The sequence below is a fragment of the Aristolochia californica genome, unplaced genomic scaffold, assembly GCF_029961685.1.
Source record: "Aristolochia californica isolate CCGP_79_NKW_82.1479 unplaced genomic scaffold, dmAriCali1.0.hap1 SCAF_12, whole genome shotgun sequence".
Lineage (NCBI taxonomy): Eukaryota > Viridiplantae > Streptophyta > Magnoliopsida > Piperales > Aristolochiaceae > Aristolochia > Aristolochia californica.
In genome coordinates, this window is record NW_027181793.1 from 25,568,496 (window position 1) to 25,585,694 (window position 17,199).

The 17,199-nt window shown below is 40.3% G+C and overlaps 3 protein-coding genes across 8 annotated transcripts; 1 reads left to right on the top strand and 2 right to left on the bottom strand.

The window, feature by feature from the left end:
* Nucleotides 1–531: 531 nt before the first annotated feature.
* Nucleotides 532–4,043, bottom strand: LOC137946146 (uncharacterized). 3 transcript variants are annotated; one of them, XM_068792347.1, is made up of 9 exons: nucleotides 3,895–4,043; nucleotides 3,562–3,805; nucleotides 3,030–3,092; nucleotides 2,638–2,774; nucleotides 2,330–2,367; nucleotides 2,155–2,203; nucleotides 1,601–1,657; nucleotides 1,116–1,280; nucleotides 532–800 (listed from the first exon to the last, which is right to left on the bottom strand). In XM_068792347.1, the coding sequence occupies exons 1-9, from the start codon at nucleotides 3,992–3,994 to the stop codon at nucleotides 694–696; spliced, it is 960 nt and encodes a 319-aa protein (XP_068648448.1). In that variant the 5' UTR covers nucleotides 3,995–4,043; the 3' UTR covers nucleotides 532–693. The 3 variants fall into 3 exon arrangements, with proteins under 3 accessions (XP_068648448.1, XP_068648447.1, XP_068648449.1); XM_068792346.1 differs by having other exon boundaries at nucleotides 532–854; nucleotides 3,895–4,038; XM_068792348.1 differs by lacking the exon at nucleotides 1,601–1,657 and having other exon boundaries at nucleotides 532–854; nucleotides 3,895–4,035.
* A 408-nt stretch (nucleotides 4,044–4,451) lies between these two features.
* Nucleotides 4,452–16,163, top strand: LOC137946500 (uncharacterized). 4 transcript variants are annotated; one of them, XM_068792822.1, is made up of 4 exons: nucleotides 4,452–4,513; nucleotides 11,841–11,943; nucleotides 13,335–14,964; nucleotides 15,811–16,163. In XM_068792822.1, the coding sequence occupies exon 3, from the start codon at nucleotides 13,381–13,383 to the stop codon at nucleotides 14,926–14,928; it is 1,548 nt and encodes a 515-aa protein (XP_068648923.1). In that variant the 5' UTR covers nucleotides 4,452–4,513; nucleotides 11,841–11,943; nucleotides 13,335–13,380; the 3' UTR covers nucleotides 14,929–14,964; nucleotides 15,811–16,163. The 4 variants fall into 4 exon arrangements, with proteins under 4 accessions (XP_068648923.1, XP_068648926.1, XP_068648924.1 ...); XM_068792825.1 differs by having other exon boundaries at nucleotides 15,814–16,163; XM_068792823.1 differs by lacking the exon at nucleotides 11,841–11,943 and having other exon boundaries at nucleotides 4,453–4,513.
* LOC137946771 (uncharacterized) lies at nucleotides 8,584–9,072 on the bottom strand. Its single transcript, XM_068793076.1, has one exon. It carries the CDS (start codon nucleotides 9,070–9,072, stop codon nucleotides 8,584–8,586), a length of 489 nt encoding a protein of 162 aa, XP_068649177.1.
* Nucleotides 16,164–17,199: the final 1,036 nt, after the last annotated feature.

Sequence of the window (17,199 nt, forward strand, 5' to 3'; positions counted from 1 at the left end):
TACTGGAAAGAGGAAATTATTACTCTTGGCAAACTGTACTCAATAGTCCTTTACTGTCTTAGAGAAGTGTTTTGAGTTTGGTGTTTCGTGCTGCTTTAATTTTCAAAAGTATCTTACTCCTGTGAACAATATGAAATCACAGAGCCATTCAGGGTAAAGCGGGGTCTGGAATTTAGCTCTTCATCTCTGTCAATGCAGCCGTGTTGTCCCGTTTTTCCAGTCTCTGATATTATCTCATTGATAAATTAACATACTGGTTCATACATATAAGATATAAACGTGTTATCTACACATTACCACGTCCCTGTCTATACTCCATTATTATCTCTAACAAAAGGCACATTATCACCAGCAGTTATGTGAAATACAAAAATACGACCTTGCTTTGTTTCAAGGTCCACCATCAGTGGCAAATAATATAACTACTGGCAGCTGCTTGGGCAAAATATTTGTGAGATTCATTCCCGAAAGGGTTGGAGGACACATCTTACATAGACAAGACAAACAAATAGCCAAGTAAGAATTTGAAAATCTAAGAAACAACTTAGTCTCAGAAAGCTGGACTACGAGAATTTACACAAATCCTTGGTCTAGATTCTAGATTACAATACGATAACAATATTTTCACAAAGGCCTGCATGGTTTCAGCATCCTTGTGGAATTTTAGTAACCCCCATTGCAAAAATTCCATCTTCACGTAAAACACTCTTTTACCATTAGAATCTCACTACACAATTTCCTTGGAACCTGTTCCAGCAACTTTCCTTCTTGCCAGGCTTGCCCCACCATTACTCCGGGTCCTACATGACGAATGTATATGACTACTTGGTCGTTGAATGGCAATGGATGCCTTGCTGCAAGTGTACCAAAAAGAAATCTACTTACTGAAATTCAATCTACATAAGTCATAGTAACTAAACAACTCTCATATGGCTACCCATAGACCAAGTGTTTAACACAACTGATTTATGTGAGTACAGAAAGTCAAGAAACAAGCAGTAACTAACCTAATGATAATGAAGGAACATCTTCGGATATGTTCTCTTATGTAGAATCCACCAAGGGTCCTTGATTCAGAAAAAAAATAAATCAATATATATTTAAAATGTGCATACCTGGTTTGGGGAAGCCTTCTGGGTAGTCACAGAGACCTAAAAGCCCGTCTCCAAGCTCATAAGCTAGGTCACAAGGCTGTTCCGTAGACATAACTTCTTTAAGCTCAGTGACCATAAAATATAATGGGCTACTGGAATTTGTAATTTTTGAAAGAAATTGTCCACCTGAGAGCAATTATATTCAAGCAAGTTACAATATAAAAAACAAAATTTGAACTTTGAAAGTATAAAACAATGAGAACCACGAGCTAGTGCATCTAAATGTTAAGGATATAAAAGAAAAATGCAACATGGATAAAAGATACTAAAACAGGCACTATGTCATGGTAAAACCAAATAACTCAATAGCAACTTCATTCAGAAGCATTTACAAGAACGGTTGGTCTCTTCTTTTAAAAGAAATTACAGAGCAAAAGAAAATCTGAAAATACTTGAAATCATTCACAGAGAAAATTAGAGAACTGATGACTTGTCTAATCACTTGCCTGATTTTCCTCCACTTTTCAGATAGCAAATAGCTCCATGTGGAGTTTGATATATGTCTGCTAACAACAATTTGATGAAATGTAAAAGAAACTGTGAAAGGATGGCCCCAGAATAATTTTGTCAGCCAACAAGACTAATTTTTTCCAATTAACCTTTCAGAAGCAGCACCATGTTTGCTTTTATCCCCTTTGACTTTCCTCAGAAGGATAATGATTCCAATTAAAACCCAAATAACTTCAACCACTAGAATTTAGTGTTTCAATCTCACAGAAAACAATCTTAATTCAAATTTTCAAAAAATAAGCATGACATTTTAGAACAGATGTCATGACCTTACGTATAAGATGAACTAGACATACATTCATCAACATTTGAAGTCAATTCTTTTCAGAACTAAAGGTTCTAACTTAGCTGAGAACTTAAAGAACTGCTGCTAGAAACCCAACCAATAATTTTTAAAACTCACACTCAAAGGAGTTCAAAAGTCCCACACGAGTACTGCGTTTTAGAATCATATCAAATAATGAATGAATGGAACTGTATATAAAGTTACCAAGGAACATTCTTCCATAAGTTTTGCCATCCTTGCCACAAAATACTGCCTGACAGAAGGAGAAGTAGTCAGAATCAGGTAGAAGTGTCATCAAAATGGTTCTAAGGTGATATGGCAGAAGCAACAAAAAAAAGTCGAATATTTGGCTTTCATGAAATTCATATATAAAGATCACCTTTTTGAATTTATTTACCCAAGCAATATGCAGGGGCCCTGGTACATATTAAGTAAATAAAATGAGATCAGGAGGAGAGGTTCTTCAGAAATTTAACATTAAATGATAGAGCGAAATAGGCTGGCCCACATAATTGTGACTAATAATTTTTTTATAATGAATTTGTGCTATAAAGATTATATGGTGCCACCCAGAGCTGAGGTTTTCTCTCTCTGATAAACAGAAGACATTTACCAATGATTTGCACAAAGAAATTGTGTCAACATGATTAAGTTTCTGATATAATTTTGCAAACAAATGAAAAATACCTCCACTCATACTGCAATTCCAAAATTCAAGTGACTGTAAACTCTGTTCCTTCGATAAAAGACTGGATGAGCTTTTGTTGACTAACTTAGCATCCCCATAGCGAAGTCCAGCCATTTCCCACATTCTCGTTACAAGCCTAGTTTATGTTACACAATGAACAAACATTTCAGCTAAAATATCTAAAAAACACGTTTAGTTCACGCAGAAATTTCAACCTTCATGAAACTCCACAAGCCATCTCCACTGGCTCAAGCAGGTAGGGCAATTGTTCCGACTAACTAATAAACAACTTAGTTATGGACAAATTTCAGCTAGGCCGATCTCGACATAGCAATTGTAAACACAGTGCAAATAAGATCGAATCAACTTAAAAAGACATAGATCAAACTACCTTGGCTTGAGCAAGTGGAGTAACCGGTGACGCCTTTCCTCTGGAATATCATCAATCTTCTTCCTGGTGATTTGACCAAAATTGCACTTAATATTTGGTAGTGCAGTCCATATAGACATCATGTCTGAAGTAAAATAGGCGAGCAACCAACAGAAAATAAGCTATACTCATGTTTAAAAGTAAACTGATAAAATAATCTGTTACTATACAAAAGAGTTTCTTCATGAATATCCCTTGTAAATATAAATTCAACAAAACTCCTAATATTCTCTATTCAGTTCATCAGAGAAAGTTCAAATCCAACTAAACGTATACTCCCAGAGTCCCCAACACCGGCTGATGGGCAAACACAGCCTATCACATTATATGTCTCCATTGTCTAGTAATGAAGGCAGGACTTTAAAGCATCACTGGCTTAATCTAATCTTTTCAGACTGTTTATCTAGTGGATTTCGCTTTCACCCCCAAAAGGAAGAGAAAGGGGAAAATAAAAAGGAACCAGAATGTGGTAAACATAAAAAGAAAAACTCACCAAAGGTAGACTGAAGGATTATAGGAAGCTGGTTCCAAGGGAATCAGCTCTTTGGGCGGGTCTAATAGCATCACGATATCTTGTTCGTCCAGATAAGCTTTCCTCCCTCCCGGTAACAATTCGTACGGGTTTTCATCCCAAGGCGATAACTTATCGTTTCCCCTTCCATCAATATTTCTGATTTCCCCTCCAGACGCATTCGCCCGGAAGCTCCTCCGCAACTTCGGTGTGAGTAAATATTGGCCTGGGCAAGGAACAAAAAGAGACGAAGTCAATAATTTAAGAGAAGGAAAAATAATGAGGATGGTGTTAGGAACTGAGGATGCCGCTTACCTCTACCGAACCCAAACTTTGTCCGACGAGTACGTAAGTGGAGTTCTTGGGAATAGACTCTAGGAACCGTTAATGGAGGCCTGACGGGAATCGCCTGCATGTTTCAACTTCCGGAGGGTTTTGCAAGGGTTTTATATTGTGGCGAACGCTTTTTAATCCACTTCCGACAACAGTCAAAAGTAGACTGCCCGAGCACACTTAGCCGGCTCGGAAGTCGAAACCGATTCAACCACCACAACTCAGAAAAAGTAGACAACAGGATATCTGGTTTAAGGGTGGGCATTGAGTCGGGTTAAGTGGGAAACCTAAGCTGACATGACTTAAAAAACCCAGGTTTGCATTCTCTTCCTTACCCGCAGACGAAGATTAGGATTGAAGAAAAAAAAAAAACTCTTAATGAAATTTTTAGAGAAAGTGGACCCTGATGCTCTTTCTATTGGGCCAAGCATGGTCTTTGAATAGGCCCGGCGTGTCGATGTCCATACTCGCGGCGCATGTAAGGAACCTCTGCCTCCCATATAAATTTCACAACATCGTGTACGACAGTAGTAGATAAAGGAAGACGATAGCTAGGGTTTCACTGCGGGATCCCTCAAGTCCTCTTTCATCTTTTATCAAGGTAAGGGAACCGATTCTCCATCTACTAGGATTTGTGTCGCTTGTTTTATGTATTGATTTTGAGAGATCAAGGTAAAGTTTTCATTGAAACAAATCGGTAGATTTCGTTTTGATGGCTTTTTCTCTTAAAAATTTTCGTCGTTATTTTCCGTGGAACTAGATTTCATATCCTCGTTACCTTTTCTTATCATCTTCTCTGTTTTCCTTCTTCTCGTTGGTGGTCTGAGCCGACCCAGGCGTTCGATTTTAACGGCTCTCCTGCGCATTGCACTATTGTTCCCCGTGACATCAAAGTGTTTTTTGTGGCCGCAGTAGCTGCCACGCATTGTAGAAAATGTTTTTCTCGAAATACTCTTAGCAAGAGACATTGAGTGCATTTTGCTATTTTTTTTTTTTTTATGAAGATGTAATTTTATTAAAAAGAAGGAAGAGAAAAATACAAAACTACAAAAGCAGAGGGCGTAAATCCTTAACAACGAGAGATTGCAGGAAAGTTCCCTCCTTGGCAAGCGCATCTGCTGCCGAATTAGCAGATCTCGGAATATGAGACCAAATACAAGACAAGGAAGAAACAATATCCAAAATCTCCTGGAATACATCCCAATGCCTCCATGGGGGAGAAGAATTGCGCTGGCACCAACCAATCACCACCTTGGAATCTCCTTCGATGTGAATAGGCCCACTACATTTGTCTTTGAACACCCGCAATCCATTAAGAAGGCCATGTAATTCCGCTGACATTGAGTCGGATATGCGTAAAGGACCAGCATAGGAAAAACATTGATTCCCAGTTGAGTCTGAAATGACGCCCCCAAATCCCGCTATCCCGGGATTTCCAAGAGAAGATCCATCAAAGTTTAGTTTTAGGTAGCCAGTTTCCGGAGGGTCCATTCTTGCATAGCTGGGATTTTAGCTCCGATGTGCATCCTCGCCAAATTGCTCCAGTTGTCTCGAATGTCAATGCCTTTGAAAGAGGAGAAGGTTTTTTTTGTCAATAACCAGGTTGATATTTGCCCTATCACTCTATCAATAATTTTAGCCGTAGATTCGCTTTTAGCATCAAACCGCCTTCTATTCCGTTCATTCCAAAGCCCCCAAGGAACGAAGCTAGCACAAGCTGAGATAATCAATTTACTGAGGCCAGGACGGGGATATCCCAAGATCGACTTGCAAAAGCTAATCAGGTCGACAACAATACAAAATTGAATCTCCAATTTGCTTAAAATAGAGGTCCACACAGTCCATGAGAACTGGCACTGAAGAAGAGTATGACTGGTGGATTCATCTTCATTGTGGCAGAAAGGGCATAGTGGATCTATAGATGGGTGACCTCTTCTTCTGAGCACATCAGCCATGAGAATTTTACTTTGACAGGCACTCCACATGAAAAATTTTACCTTAGGGGGCACATAGATTCCAGACGAAGTCGATGTCATGCTCCCTTTGCGTCGGATCCCAACCGTTGATGTATCCATATGCCGAAGCAACTGAGAATTTTCCACTTTTGTCAGGCCACCAAATGAGTTTGTCTTCATTGGAAGGCCAAATTCTGACATGATTCAAAGAATCTAAGAGGCTGCTGGCTTCCATGGCCTCCATGTCAGTTAAACCCCTTCGGGGGTGTAGGTTCACATTCCCTCCCTCAAAAGCATCCGCAACTGTAATTTCCTTGTGAGTGGAGAGAAGGAAAAGAGTGCTGAAAGAGTTCCGTAAAGGTGCCTGTCCTGTCCACCAGTCATCCCAGAATTTAAGAGTTCTTCCATTACCCACAAAAAATTTACAGGCTGATGAGAAATTTTGAAGAAGCAAAAAAATAGATCTCCATATTAAGGACAGTCCTCTCCGGTTTCCCCCAGCCATCCACCATGGCATATTCCAGCCCAACTTGACGCGAACCATATCCTTCCAAAGATTGGAGAAATTTGTGTTGTACTTCCAAATCCATTTAAGCATTAAGGCTTTGTTCATTTCTTTTGATTTCCGAAGCCCTAGTCCTCCTAATCTTTTAGGTAAGCAGACTTCGTTCCATTTGACCAAATGATATTTAAAAAAGTCACTTGATCCTCTCCATAAGAATCTTCTTTTCATTTTATCTATGGCTTTGCAAACTGAGGATGGGTAAGGCAGAAAAGATAGTGCATAGTTTGGGATGCCAACAATACAAGATTTAAGGAGAATTAGTTTGTCTGCCTTACTAAGTAACCGCCCCTTCCAACTGGCTAACCTGGATTCAATCTTTTCAACCATTGGGATCCACAGATTTTGGGAAATACGCCCATGAAATAGAGGAAGACCAAGATACTTCGCTGGAAGCGTAGCTGTAGAGCATCCAAATAGGTTTGCCATCTCTTCAAGGTCTTCTGGGCTCACATTAAAACCAATGAGAGAGGTCTTCCTCCAATTTACTTTCTGACCGGATGCAATTTCAAAGAGCCCTAATACTACTTTTATCCTCCTAGCAGTATCCATATCACCGGTGCCAAAAATTATGGTATCATCCGCATATTGCAAAATCGGTATACTGAAGGTCTGTTGAGAACTGGTTGGGGAGAGCCATCCAAAGTCAACCGCCGAATAGAACATGGCTGAGAGAAATTCTGCTACTATGTTGAATAAAAGTGGGGATAGAGGGTCACCTTGTCTTATTCCCCTCGTGCCTTTAAAATAACCACATGCCGAACCATTGAGGATCAAGGAGTAGGTTGTAGAGCCCACACAACTTCTTATCCCAAAACGCCATTTCTCTCCAAATCCCATTTTTTCCATTGTTTCATCCAGCAGGGTCCAGTTAACATGGTCAAAAGCTTTTTCAAGATCAATCTTGAGGGCAATTCTCGGCTCCTGGTTATGCTTGAAGTGATCCATAAACTCGTGCGCAGCCATTGCGGAGTCTAAAATTTCTCTTCCCTTGAGGAAAACGTCTTGCCCTTTGTGGATGACAAGAGGAAGCAAAATCTTCAAACGGTGCGCTAGTAGTCTTGCAATAATTTTGTATACACTTGAGACCAAACTGATAGGGCGGAAATCTTCTGGTTTTTCCACAGTTGTTTTCTTTGGGACCAGAGTGATAAAAGATGCACCGATGTTGCGGAATGTTATGCCATTTCTGTAAAAACCTCCTATCATATCATTGATATCTTCCTTAATCTTGGGCCAAAACTTTTTTAAAAAATCTCCATTAAATCCATCAGGACTCGGAGTTCTGTCGCTTTCCATGCCCAATACTGCCTGCTCAATTTCTTCAGACGAGAAAGGGGATTCAAGAAGTGAGGCGGCTGTTGTGGAGATTCGGGAGAAATTGATGTGTTGAAACCTCGGCCTGTTGGTACACTCCTCCGAATATAAACTTGTAAAAAACTGAACCAACTCATTAGTAATTGAGGTCCGACACGATGTTACCTCATTGTTGATGCATAATGAGGTAATTCGGTTGGATCTCCTTTTTGGCCAGGCAATTGCATGGAAAAACTTTGTATTTGTATTTCCCTCCTTTAACCATCTAAACCTGGCACATTGCTTCCACCGAATCCTCTCTTGGTGCAGGATAGTTTTTAGCTTATTGTTTAAAGAGCTTCGGCGAGAGACTTCATCAGGATTTAAGTGTCTTTGCTCCTCCACCAGGTCTAGTGCCTCAATCTGAGAGATAAGAGATCCTTTCTCAACTAACAGAGAAGTATGTCTACTTTTGGCCCACTCTTTAATTTTCTCTTTTAAGTACCGCAACTTTAGAGGGAGCGCCCACTTCCTTCTACCAAGGTTTGGCCCCGCATCTCACTACTCATTGATAAGTTGTTCAAAGTTTTCCTCCATAAGCCAGAAGTTTTCAAAACGGAAAGGCGAGGGTCCCCATTTTTCAAATGTGGTAGTCAGCATAATAGGCCAATGATCAAATCCCACCTTATTGAGGACTCTTCCTGTGACGTTCTCAAACATCTGCATCCAGTCATGACAAGCCAAAAAACGGTCTAGTTTCGATAGAATTGGTTGCTGTTGTCCATTTGACCACGTGTAATTCTTCCCAGATAGGGAAATCTCATCCAGCCCACACCCCCCAATAAAATCAGAGAAGCCTCACATAGAGGCCGAAATTCGGACTGCCGGAGGCTTTTTTTCTTGACAATACCGGATAGCGTTGAAGTCTCCTGCAAAGATCCACGGGAGATTCCAATTCTGCTTAAGAGTATTAAGTTCCTCCCAAAAAGCGTTCCGATCTCTGTATCTAGTCGGACCATATACTCCTCCCACACACCAGAGTTTCCCGTAGGAGAGATCACGAAATTGAATACCCAGTGAATACTGCCCCTTAATGACGTTGATAGAGTCAAAGAAAGTTGAGTCCCATGCTAGAAGAATACCTCCTGAGTGACCAATAGCATCCACAACTTCCCATTTAATTGAGGGGCACGACCAAAGCTCTTTTGCGATGGTATCAGTCATTTCTTGGCATTTGGTTTCTTGGAGGATTATTATAGAAGCCTTGAATTGAGCGAGGAAACCTGATATCATGCCGCGCTTACGGGCGGCGCCAATACCTCTGACATTCCACGAGAGCAAAATCATTTACTATCTCGGTTTTGTACTCCTGATGTGATTGTGTCTCCCGGTAACTGACCCTTGTATACAACCCCAATATGCTAGCCAATCTCATCATATTTTGCCATGTTTCATCGTCATATTTATGACTTTGAACTTGGAGGGCCTTCACCAGACGAGCAGATCTATCAGTTGGAGTGGGAGATGCTTTAACCATGCTCATTTTCTTAGCCAGTTTGTTAGATTGCCTCCTTTGTAAGGCGGTTTCCACTTGTCTTCTTCTTCTTCTGTTTTTGGTCAGGCTAGGTGGAGAGGGTGGAGCGGAGGGTATTTCTGGAGTTGAGTTGGAAAAGTCCAGATTGGCGGTCTCCATGTGAGTATTCAGAGTTTGGGTAGATTCCATCTGCCTCTCTGTTCTTCTAGATTCAGAGTCCATATTAGGCTCAGTTCCCGAGAGAGTTTTTGGGCCCTTTGTTTGACTTGAGGAGCTATCTTCAAGACTGATATTAGAGTCCTTTCGGTTTTCTGTAATCCGGGGTTGACTACCCATCGAATTCAACATTCTGTGTGTTAGGGCCATTGGGATAGTCTTTCTGGGGGGAAGGGTATTTCTGGAAATGGGGATCAGGTGGCAGATTTTTGACGGGTGTGGGGGAGGGTGAGAGAATAGAGGTGGAGAAAAGAGAGGATATTTCCGGAATTTTCAAAATCAGCCACGCCGGTACGAGAAGAGCAGCCATAATCAGAATACTGTTCAGGAGAATCAGGGTCGTATTGAAGCTCGTTTTGTGGGTAGGCTTGCTTTCCGAGGCAGAAACTGATTTCGGAGAGGCTTCTTGATTCATCAACTTTGAATTTGAAAGTGGGCTGTGATTTTTAAAATTTCCGGGAGGGAGCTGATCTGAGACGTTACTCCCATTTGCTTTTTCGAAAGTTGGGCCCGAGATTAAAGTATTTGGTACCGCACTTCCCGTCTTCCCAGATAGGATAGGCAGATTTGAATTAAATAGCTCTGACACGCCATCAGTATTCCTCGGGAGGGCACCCTCTGACACACCGTAAGTGGTTCTCGGCAAAGGGGTTACTGGTTCGTATCCCATCTTCCCAGATGAGGGCGACGAAATTAATTTTGAAAATTTTGACTCATAGTCAGTGGGTCTCGGGATAGGGGAAATCTCGGGATAGCTCTTTGCTGAAAGATTTTTTGAATTTAGACCTGAGTCAGGACTCGGGAGAGGGGATGACTCACCTGAGTGGGAGATATTCGGACTCATGTCTCCGGAGTTGACTCGTTCAGTGCTCTGAGAGGCTGAGTTCGAGGTTGAGCTTCTTCTTCCTCGCGTCCGGCAATGTTTCGGTGGACACAGTATGCAGAGGTCCTCAAAAGATACCTCTATCCACACGAAAATTCCCCCAAAGTAGAGCTTTTGGAAACATTTCTCGCTCCAGCATGAGTTTGGATCGACGAATGCCTTTGCAACTTCGAGGTCTGTTCCCTCCATTGTGGCGTCCGACCACTTGATGATCTTTCCGAAGGTTACAAAAATCTCGTTGAGAACCTTCATCGTCCACAACTAGATCGGAAGGCCGCGGATCGAGATCCATTGGCCAAGGGGCTTGCATATTGTAGTTTTTGTCCAGTGCGAAACACATAGGTCATCCTCTTGGAGCCGTTTCCTGTTTTCCAGGATTACTTCTGTCTCCTCCATCGATTGTGGAAGAACCAGCCATTTCCGTGGCTCCATCCTCGCGACCATGGGCTGTGTTTGAAAGAAGTCTCCGAACCAAATCTTGAGGTTGTCGCAATTCCACTTCTCAGAGTTCGATTCTACGATCAAGCCGACAGTGAGGTTTTTCTTTCCATTTTCGAAGATTTCGGGCAGTAAATCTATGGTAGGGAGTTGCTGTGTCGTGTGGGGGAAAGTAGGGGGGGTTGATACGGGGGACGGTGGTTGGGAGGCTTGACGGTTCTGAGTGGATTGGGTCAACGGGGGGAAATTTCGAGGATCGTTGATGAGAGGAAGACTTATTTTCCTCGTCGTCGACTTGAAATATGTAGAGTGCTTCTCTCCGATTTCCAGAATTACATCTCGCATCTCCTTCCAGCACTGAATCTGCCCGAGCATCTCCGGTAGGTATACTCGAGCCATTATGATGAACTCACGTCTCTGTTTCACCTTCAGTTCTCGGACGCCATATTTCCTGAATACGGAGAGGGAGAAAGAGATGTCTCCAATTCTGAGTTCCCGAAGTCTTAGGTTGTGGTCGGCAAGAGCATCTTCCAGGCAGCGGGCGAAATCCGAAAGTGCAGCCATGGGAATCGAGATAAAAGAACTTTTCCGGCCGTTTTGTATCATGATTCTCACCACCTTGTTATTTCGCTGTTGATTTAGAGTCATTGAAATCGCAGAGTCGCCGTATCGCCATGATCTGTCTCTGGGCTTCCCATTTTCTTTCCTTCTGGTTGTTTTTCCTTTCACTGTGCTCCAGGGTCCTTCCTCCGTTGTCGCTTGCGGATTGCCTCCATCTGGTTGCTGCGGAAACACAGTGTCGGGAGTAAGCACAACATCTGGCTTGCCGAGATGTAGGGGACGATTTTCCTTCTGCTTCCCAAATTCTGATAGGACCTTCTTCCCGAGTGACGATGATCCCGCATCTTGCTCCTTCTGTCGCCGCTCCAGAGGTCGCTCCCGTCGCCGCTCCATCACCTCAGTCATAGCAGAACTCGAGTGCATTTTGCTATTTGTTGTTGTTATATAATCGTTTCTACTTTCTAAACGTTTATTTTTTCGTAGGTTTGACATCGATCAATGTTTCGTGTTTACGTCGGAAACCTGGATACTCGCGTAACCGAGCGATATCTTGAAGACGAATTTCAGGTTTACAGGTTCTACGAAGGTAAATGTTTGTAAAGAGAGCTTATCAACCGCTACAAGTTCTTTTGTTTGAACTACTGTACTTTTGGGTGCTATTATAGTTGTTTTAGTTGTTGATACTTGTTATTTTTTTAAAAATCATTTTTATATTACTTTTTTTTTTTTTTTTCATTATCTTTGTTGTCACTTGCTCCAGTGGAGATGGGTACTCGTTGTTGAGGGTCAGTAGGTGTTATAATAATATTTTATTCAGCCCTTAATTCTTTGTTTTGCTGTTGCCAAGAAGCAATTTTAGTGGGAATTCGTGGAGATGAAGGGTCTCTGTGTTGAAACTTTCGTCATCTTTGTTTCTTTGTTGTCTATTTAGCAAGTAATACGAATCCTGCTCTACAAGCAAGTGCTTACTTGGGGGAGAATAAAGAAATGGCATGGTAAATGCAGAAAAGATTAGGAGGCTCCTGATCGGATGACTTCTGTTCTTCCCAGTGTACCTAAGTTGACTCTGATACTATTTTTTGGTCTCATTCAAGCTTACATGTCAAAAGATGAAGCCACATGCGTGTAATCCAACTTTAGGTTGACAGTTGGTATTCTATATGCTGAATTTCTTGTATTTGTTTATAATGTCTAGCATATCATTGTATTAGCCATAAGAAGTACAGCCGGAACCTAAATTGTGCTCTCTCTCGTATGTGTGTGTTCAAGTATATATGCATATTATACATATTTAGTTTCTGTTTGAGGGGCGAAGGTTGTGTGTGTGGGTGAATGTGTGTGCATATACATATATGCATGCCATTTGTAGTAATGTTCTTGATGATGAGTATTATTGTGCTGTTATTATTATTATCATTGCTGCAATTGCCACTTATTTATTGCTTATTTCCTCTTGTCTTTCTGTTCATCTATTTCACCTGTTCGTTTTTTAAGACGGGTTCTATCTTCTATTTTCATTATTTTCCTCTCTACAAAGCTTTCCATCTTGAACCCTATTTTTATGTTTATTTTGATTTTACCATAAGTAATATCTGTTGTATTTACAAGGACCGAAAAATGTTGTCTGATATTTGTTTACATTATCAAAATTGGTTTCTATAGGAATTTACGTATTATTGGGATAATTTTTAACTTAAATTTATCTGCTTAATGGAGGTTTGAGTTGTCCTTAGTTACTTAGGTTTGACTTGATCTTTAATCAAAATGACCCATTTAGTTAACGAGCACCGCTATTGCGTAACTGGTTGTGTTCTCTGATTTAGGTAATTTTAGCTTGTTTTTGACTTTATAATTAGAGCTCAATTTGATTTTTGGCTTACCATGTTTTAGCTATGTGCAGAGTAATCAAGCGAACAAGATGGTGCGACTTCTCTGCTTTCAGTTGTATATTGAAAATTTCCTTTTGTTGTTTTGCAGAAATATCAGATAATCAATTTTTAGTATTTATTCCGAGTATTTGAAGATGGCCCAGCAAAGCATGGAGGGAATGTTCATTTCGCAGCAAACTATTGGCACCGTCCTTTGCTGCATGTGTGGTATTTCTATGCAACCAAATGCTGCCAACATGTGTGTGAAATGCCTCCGTTCCCAAGTGGATATTACTGAAGGATTGCAGAAACATTTGATAATATACCACTGTCCGGATTGCAACAGCTACTTGCAACCGCCAAAAACATGGATAAAAGCAAATTTGGAGTCTAAAGAGCTTCTAACCTTTTGCATAAAGAGGTTGAAGAACTTGAACAAGGTTAGGTTGATTCATGCAGAGTTTATTTGGACTGAGCCTCACTCCAAGCGGATTAAAGTAAAATTGAGAGTTCAAAAAGAGGTTCTCCATGGGGCTATTTTGGAACAGGCTTATATAGTTGAGTATGTCCAAACTGACCGGATGTGTGAGTCATGCTCACGTGTCCAAGCTAATCCAGATCAGTGGGAGGCTTCGGTTCAGGTGAGGCAACATGTTCCTCACAGGAGGACTTTTTTCTTTTTGGAGCAGCTTATTCTTAAGCATGATGCAGCAGTTCGGGCTATCAGAATTAAACAAATGGATCAAGGCATTGACTTTTTCTTTGGAAACAGAAGCCATGCTGTTAAGTTTGTTGACTTCCTAGGTAGTGTGGTTCCCATTCAGAATCGGGATGATAAACAGCTTGTCTCCCATGATTTGAAGAGTAACAACTTTAACTACAAATACACATTTTCAGTAGAGATCTCTCCTATCTGCCGGGAGGATTTGATTTGTCTTCCCCCTAAAGTTGCTAGAAGTTTGGGTAATCTGGGTCCTCTTGTATTATGCACAAAAATTAGTAATAGCATCATGCTTTTAGACCCATTTACACTGCGTCATTCCTACTTGAATGCAAATCAGTATTGGGGTATGCCTTTCAAATCACTGCTTTCAAGTAAGCAGCTTGTGGAGTACATAATATTGGATGTAGATGTTGAGGCTTCTGTTGTAAGTGTTGGTGGTTCAAAGTACTGCTTAGCCGAGGCACAGGTTGCACGTGTCTCTGATTTTGGGAAGAACAACAACATATTTCACATTAGAACCCATCTTGGTCATCTTCTAAATCCTGGTGACTATGCACTTGGCTATGATCTATATGGCTCTAACTGCAATGATTTTGAACTGGACAAGTACAAAAATCTGGTTCTACCTGAAGCAATCTTAGTAAAAAAGAGCTATGAGGAGAACCGTCAAAAGAAACGAGGTAAATCTCGTAGCTGGAAGCTTAAGACTTTGAACATGGAGGTAGATACCCTAAATGGTAGGGGTGAAGAGGACAAGAAGAATGCAGAATATGAGGAATTTTTGAGGGACCTGGAGGAGAACCCAGAGTTAAGGTTTAACATTTCACTGTACCGGAATAAGGAATACCTGTCGTCAGAGGTGGTATCTGTCACTGATGGAGCTGATGTTCCCTCAGTGCCACTTGAGGAGTTACTTGCTGATCTTGACCTCGATGATGAGGATGAGGGTGATGACAATGCTGATGACATGAGAGAGTGATGTCTTTGATCAAATTCTCATTTCATTTTATAATAGGTATATCTATATTTTCTTGAGGCTTTTGATAGACACTTTTTTTATTGCTCATTAAAAATTCTTTTCCTTGAGAGAAGAGATGGTTGTAGCATGTAATTCTTAACACTGTTACTGTTTGGTGATTACCATTTATATTTAATTGTATATTTGTGCCAATATTTATCTGCAATTGTAAATTACATTATATGCCAGTGGGAATAGTACTTATGTGCTTGATGTTGATGTTTTACATAGTATAGTTTTTATCCTTCTTCAGATGCACATGAATTCAAAACAACATATACATAAGTTTATGGCTATCTAATTATCTTTGCATTTTATTATCCTCGAATTGGATTGGTTACAATGTACAACGCACATTCTTTCTAGGGCAGCTCTTAAAATGTCTGTAGGGATAGATTATTTTTCATGGAATTTAATTGTTTGATTGATTAGAAAATCCAGTTAAGGGTGTCTTTTTATGGCACTAAAATGGTTCAGATACCATAAGTAATGTTGTTGTCACCTTGATCTTTTGTTTGGATTCTCTGATTTAGGTAGGTTAAAGATCTTTTGAAGTGTCCAATATTTTTGGCCGATAGTATGGCTAATTGTCAAACAGTTTGAAGTTAATCCGATTAATGGTTACCAGGAATTTGAATCTCTCATCTAATCCATTTCATTAAAATGGTCCTGGATAAATATTCTTTGAGCCACGTCTGGAATTTCTGATTGCCAATTCTCTTTCCACTTCTCCTGTTAGTTTTCTTTATGTTCTCTAATAACTTGATTCTCATCTGATGTGTGTGCACGGACACCTTTTGAAACTCTCTGATGTTTCTTCTGTTTTTTCTTCCGTTGTCATAGAAGTTTGAAGATGACTATGGCCGTTAGTGCAACCTCAGTTTGTCGCCAACAAGATGTGCAGGTTGGTGAGAAGACTACCATAATGAGAGGATACTAGTGCAAGCTGACAAAGGCTTAATTCTGATTTTACATGTGTTGAACATCTCACTAATACTTTTTACCGATCTAGATGATTCATGGAAGCTGAAGTTATGTTAGAGTGAGATTACGAGGCAAATGTGAGTCGGGAATTTGAGATGGATTATGTAGGGCTAATATTGTATGACAAATATTGGTTTGGATAGTCACAAGCTTTGTTTCCCAATAGAGATTCATCGAGAGTGGGATATATGTCATTTTTCTTTTTTCTTTAATTTGAAATTTCTCGACTCATCTTTGAATTCTATTTTATTATTAATGTTGTTGTAAGTCTTTTTTGTAATATACGCAATGCTAAAATTCAATACCATCTGTTAAATTGCATCACTCATACAGCACAATAGATGTGTGGAAGTTGCAACAGGGATCTATAATTGAAATGTAGATCAAAATACAGGCTTAGAACCAGCCGTGGAAATATTACATTTGAGTGAAGATAGCAAGCAACTCAGAGGTTCCCAACAAATTGTTTCAATGAGACTAGTCCATGAAAAATATCCAACTATGAGTCATGTTGTAAAGTAGGTTGACATAACACTACAAAATATGAATAGTCTGCTTCCTCAAAATAGGGTTATGGAGCTATTAAACAAGAGTTCTCCATTGTATTCATACTCAAGTTCCATTAAAGGGGATAGTTTCAAATTTTTTTCTTTCTTATTGAATATAAAGAGGGAGAGAGCAAACCTCTCTTACATTCCCTTTTTATCTCTCAGAAAAAGAGAGAAAAAATATTTAAATATTAATTGTCTTAATTTTTCACACTATATCTAAGGGTCTGTTTGAAACCCCTAGAAAATAAAAGAAATAGAAAGGGGTACAGAAAATTTTATCAAGCTTATTTGAAATCTCAGACATTTTCATCCTCCTCAGTCGATGAGCCAGAAAGCTTTGTTCCCTCCCTGTACCAATACGCTTGTTGATTTGTAGGTACCTCCCTCTCTTTCTATCCCTTTCTCTAGCGTCTCTTCGCCCCTCTCTTTCTCTCTTTATTTTCAGCATGGAATTCCCACTTACTCACAGCTTGGGAAGACTCGGAATCAGTGTGGCAAACAGCTCATTTCCTCTAGTTCATTGGTAAATGATGCCCTTTTTTATATCGGTTGCTCTTCTATGAATGTGCAGTGGTGCATGGAGATGGGTTATGCACTATTGATATTACCTTCGAGAATACAATCACTTGTGATTCTCCAACAATAGCAATGATGAACGCTTTGGATCGATCAGCCTTCTTCCACTGTGAGCTTCGTG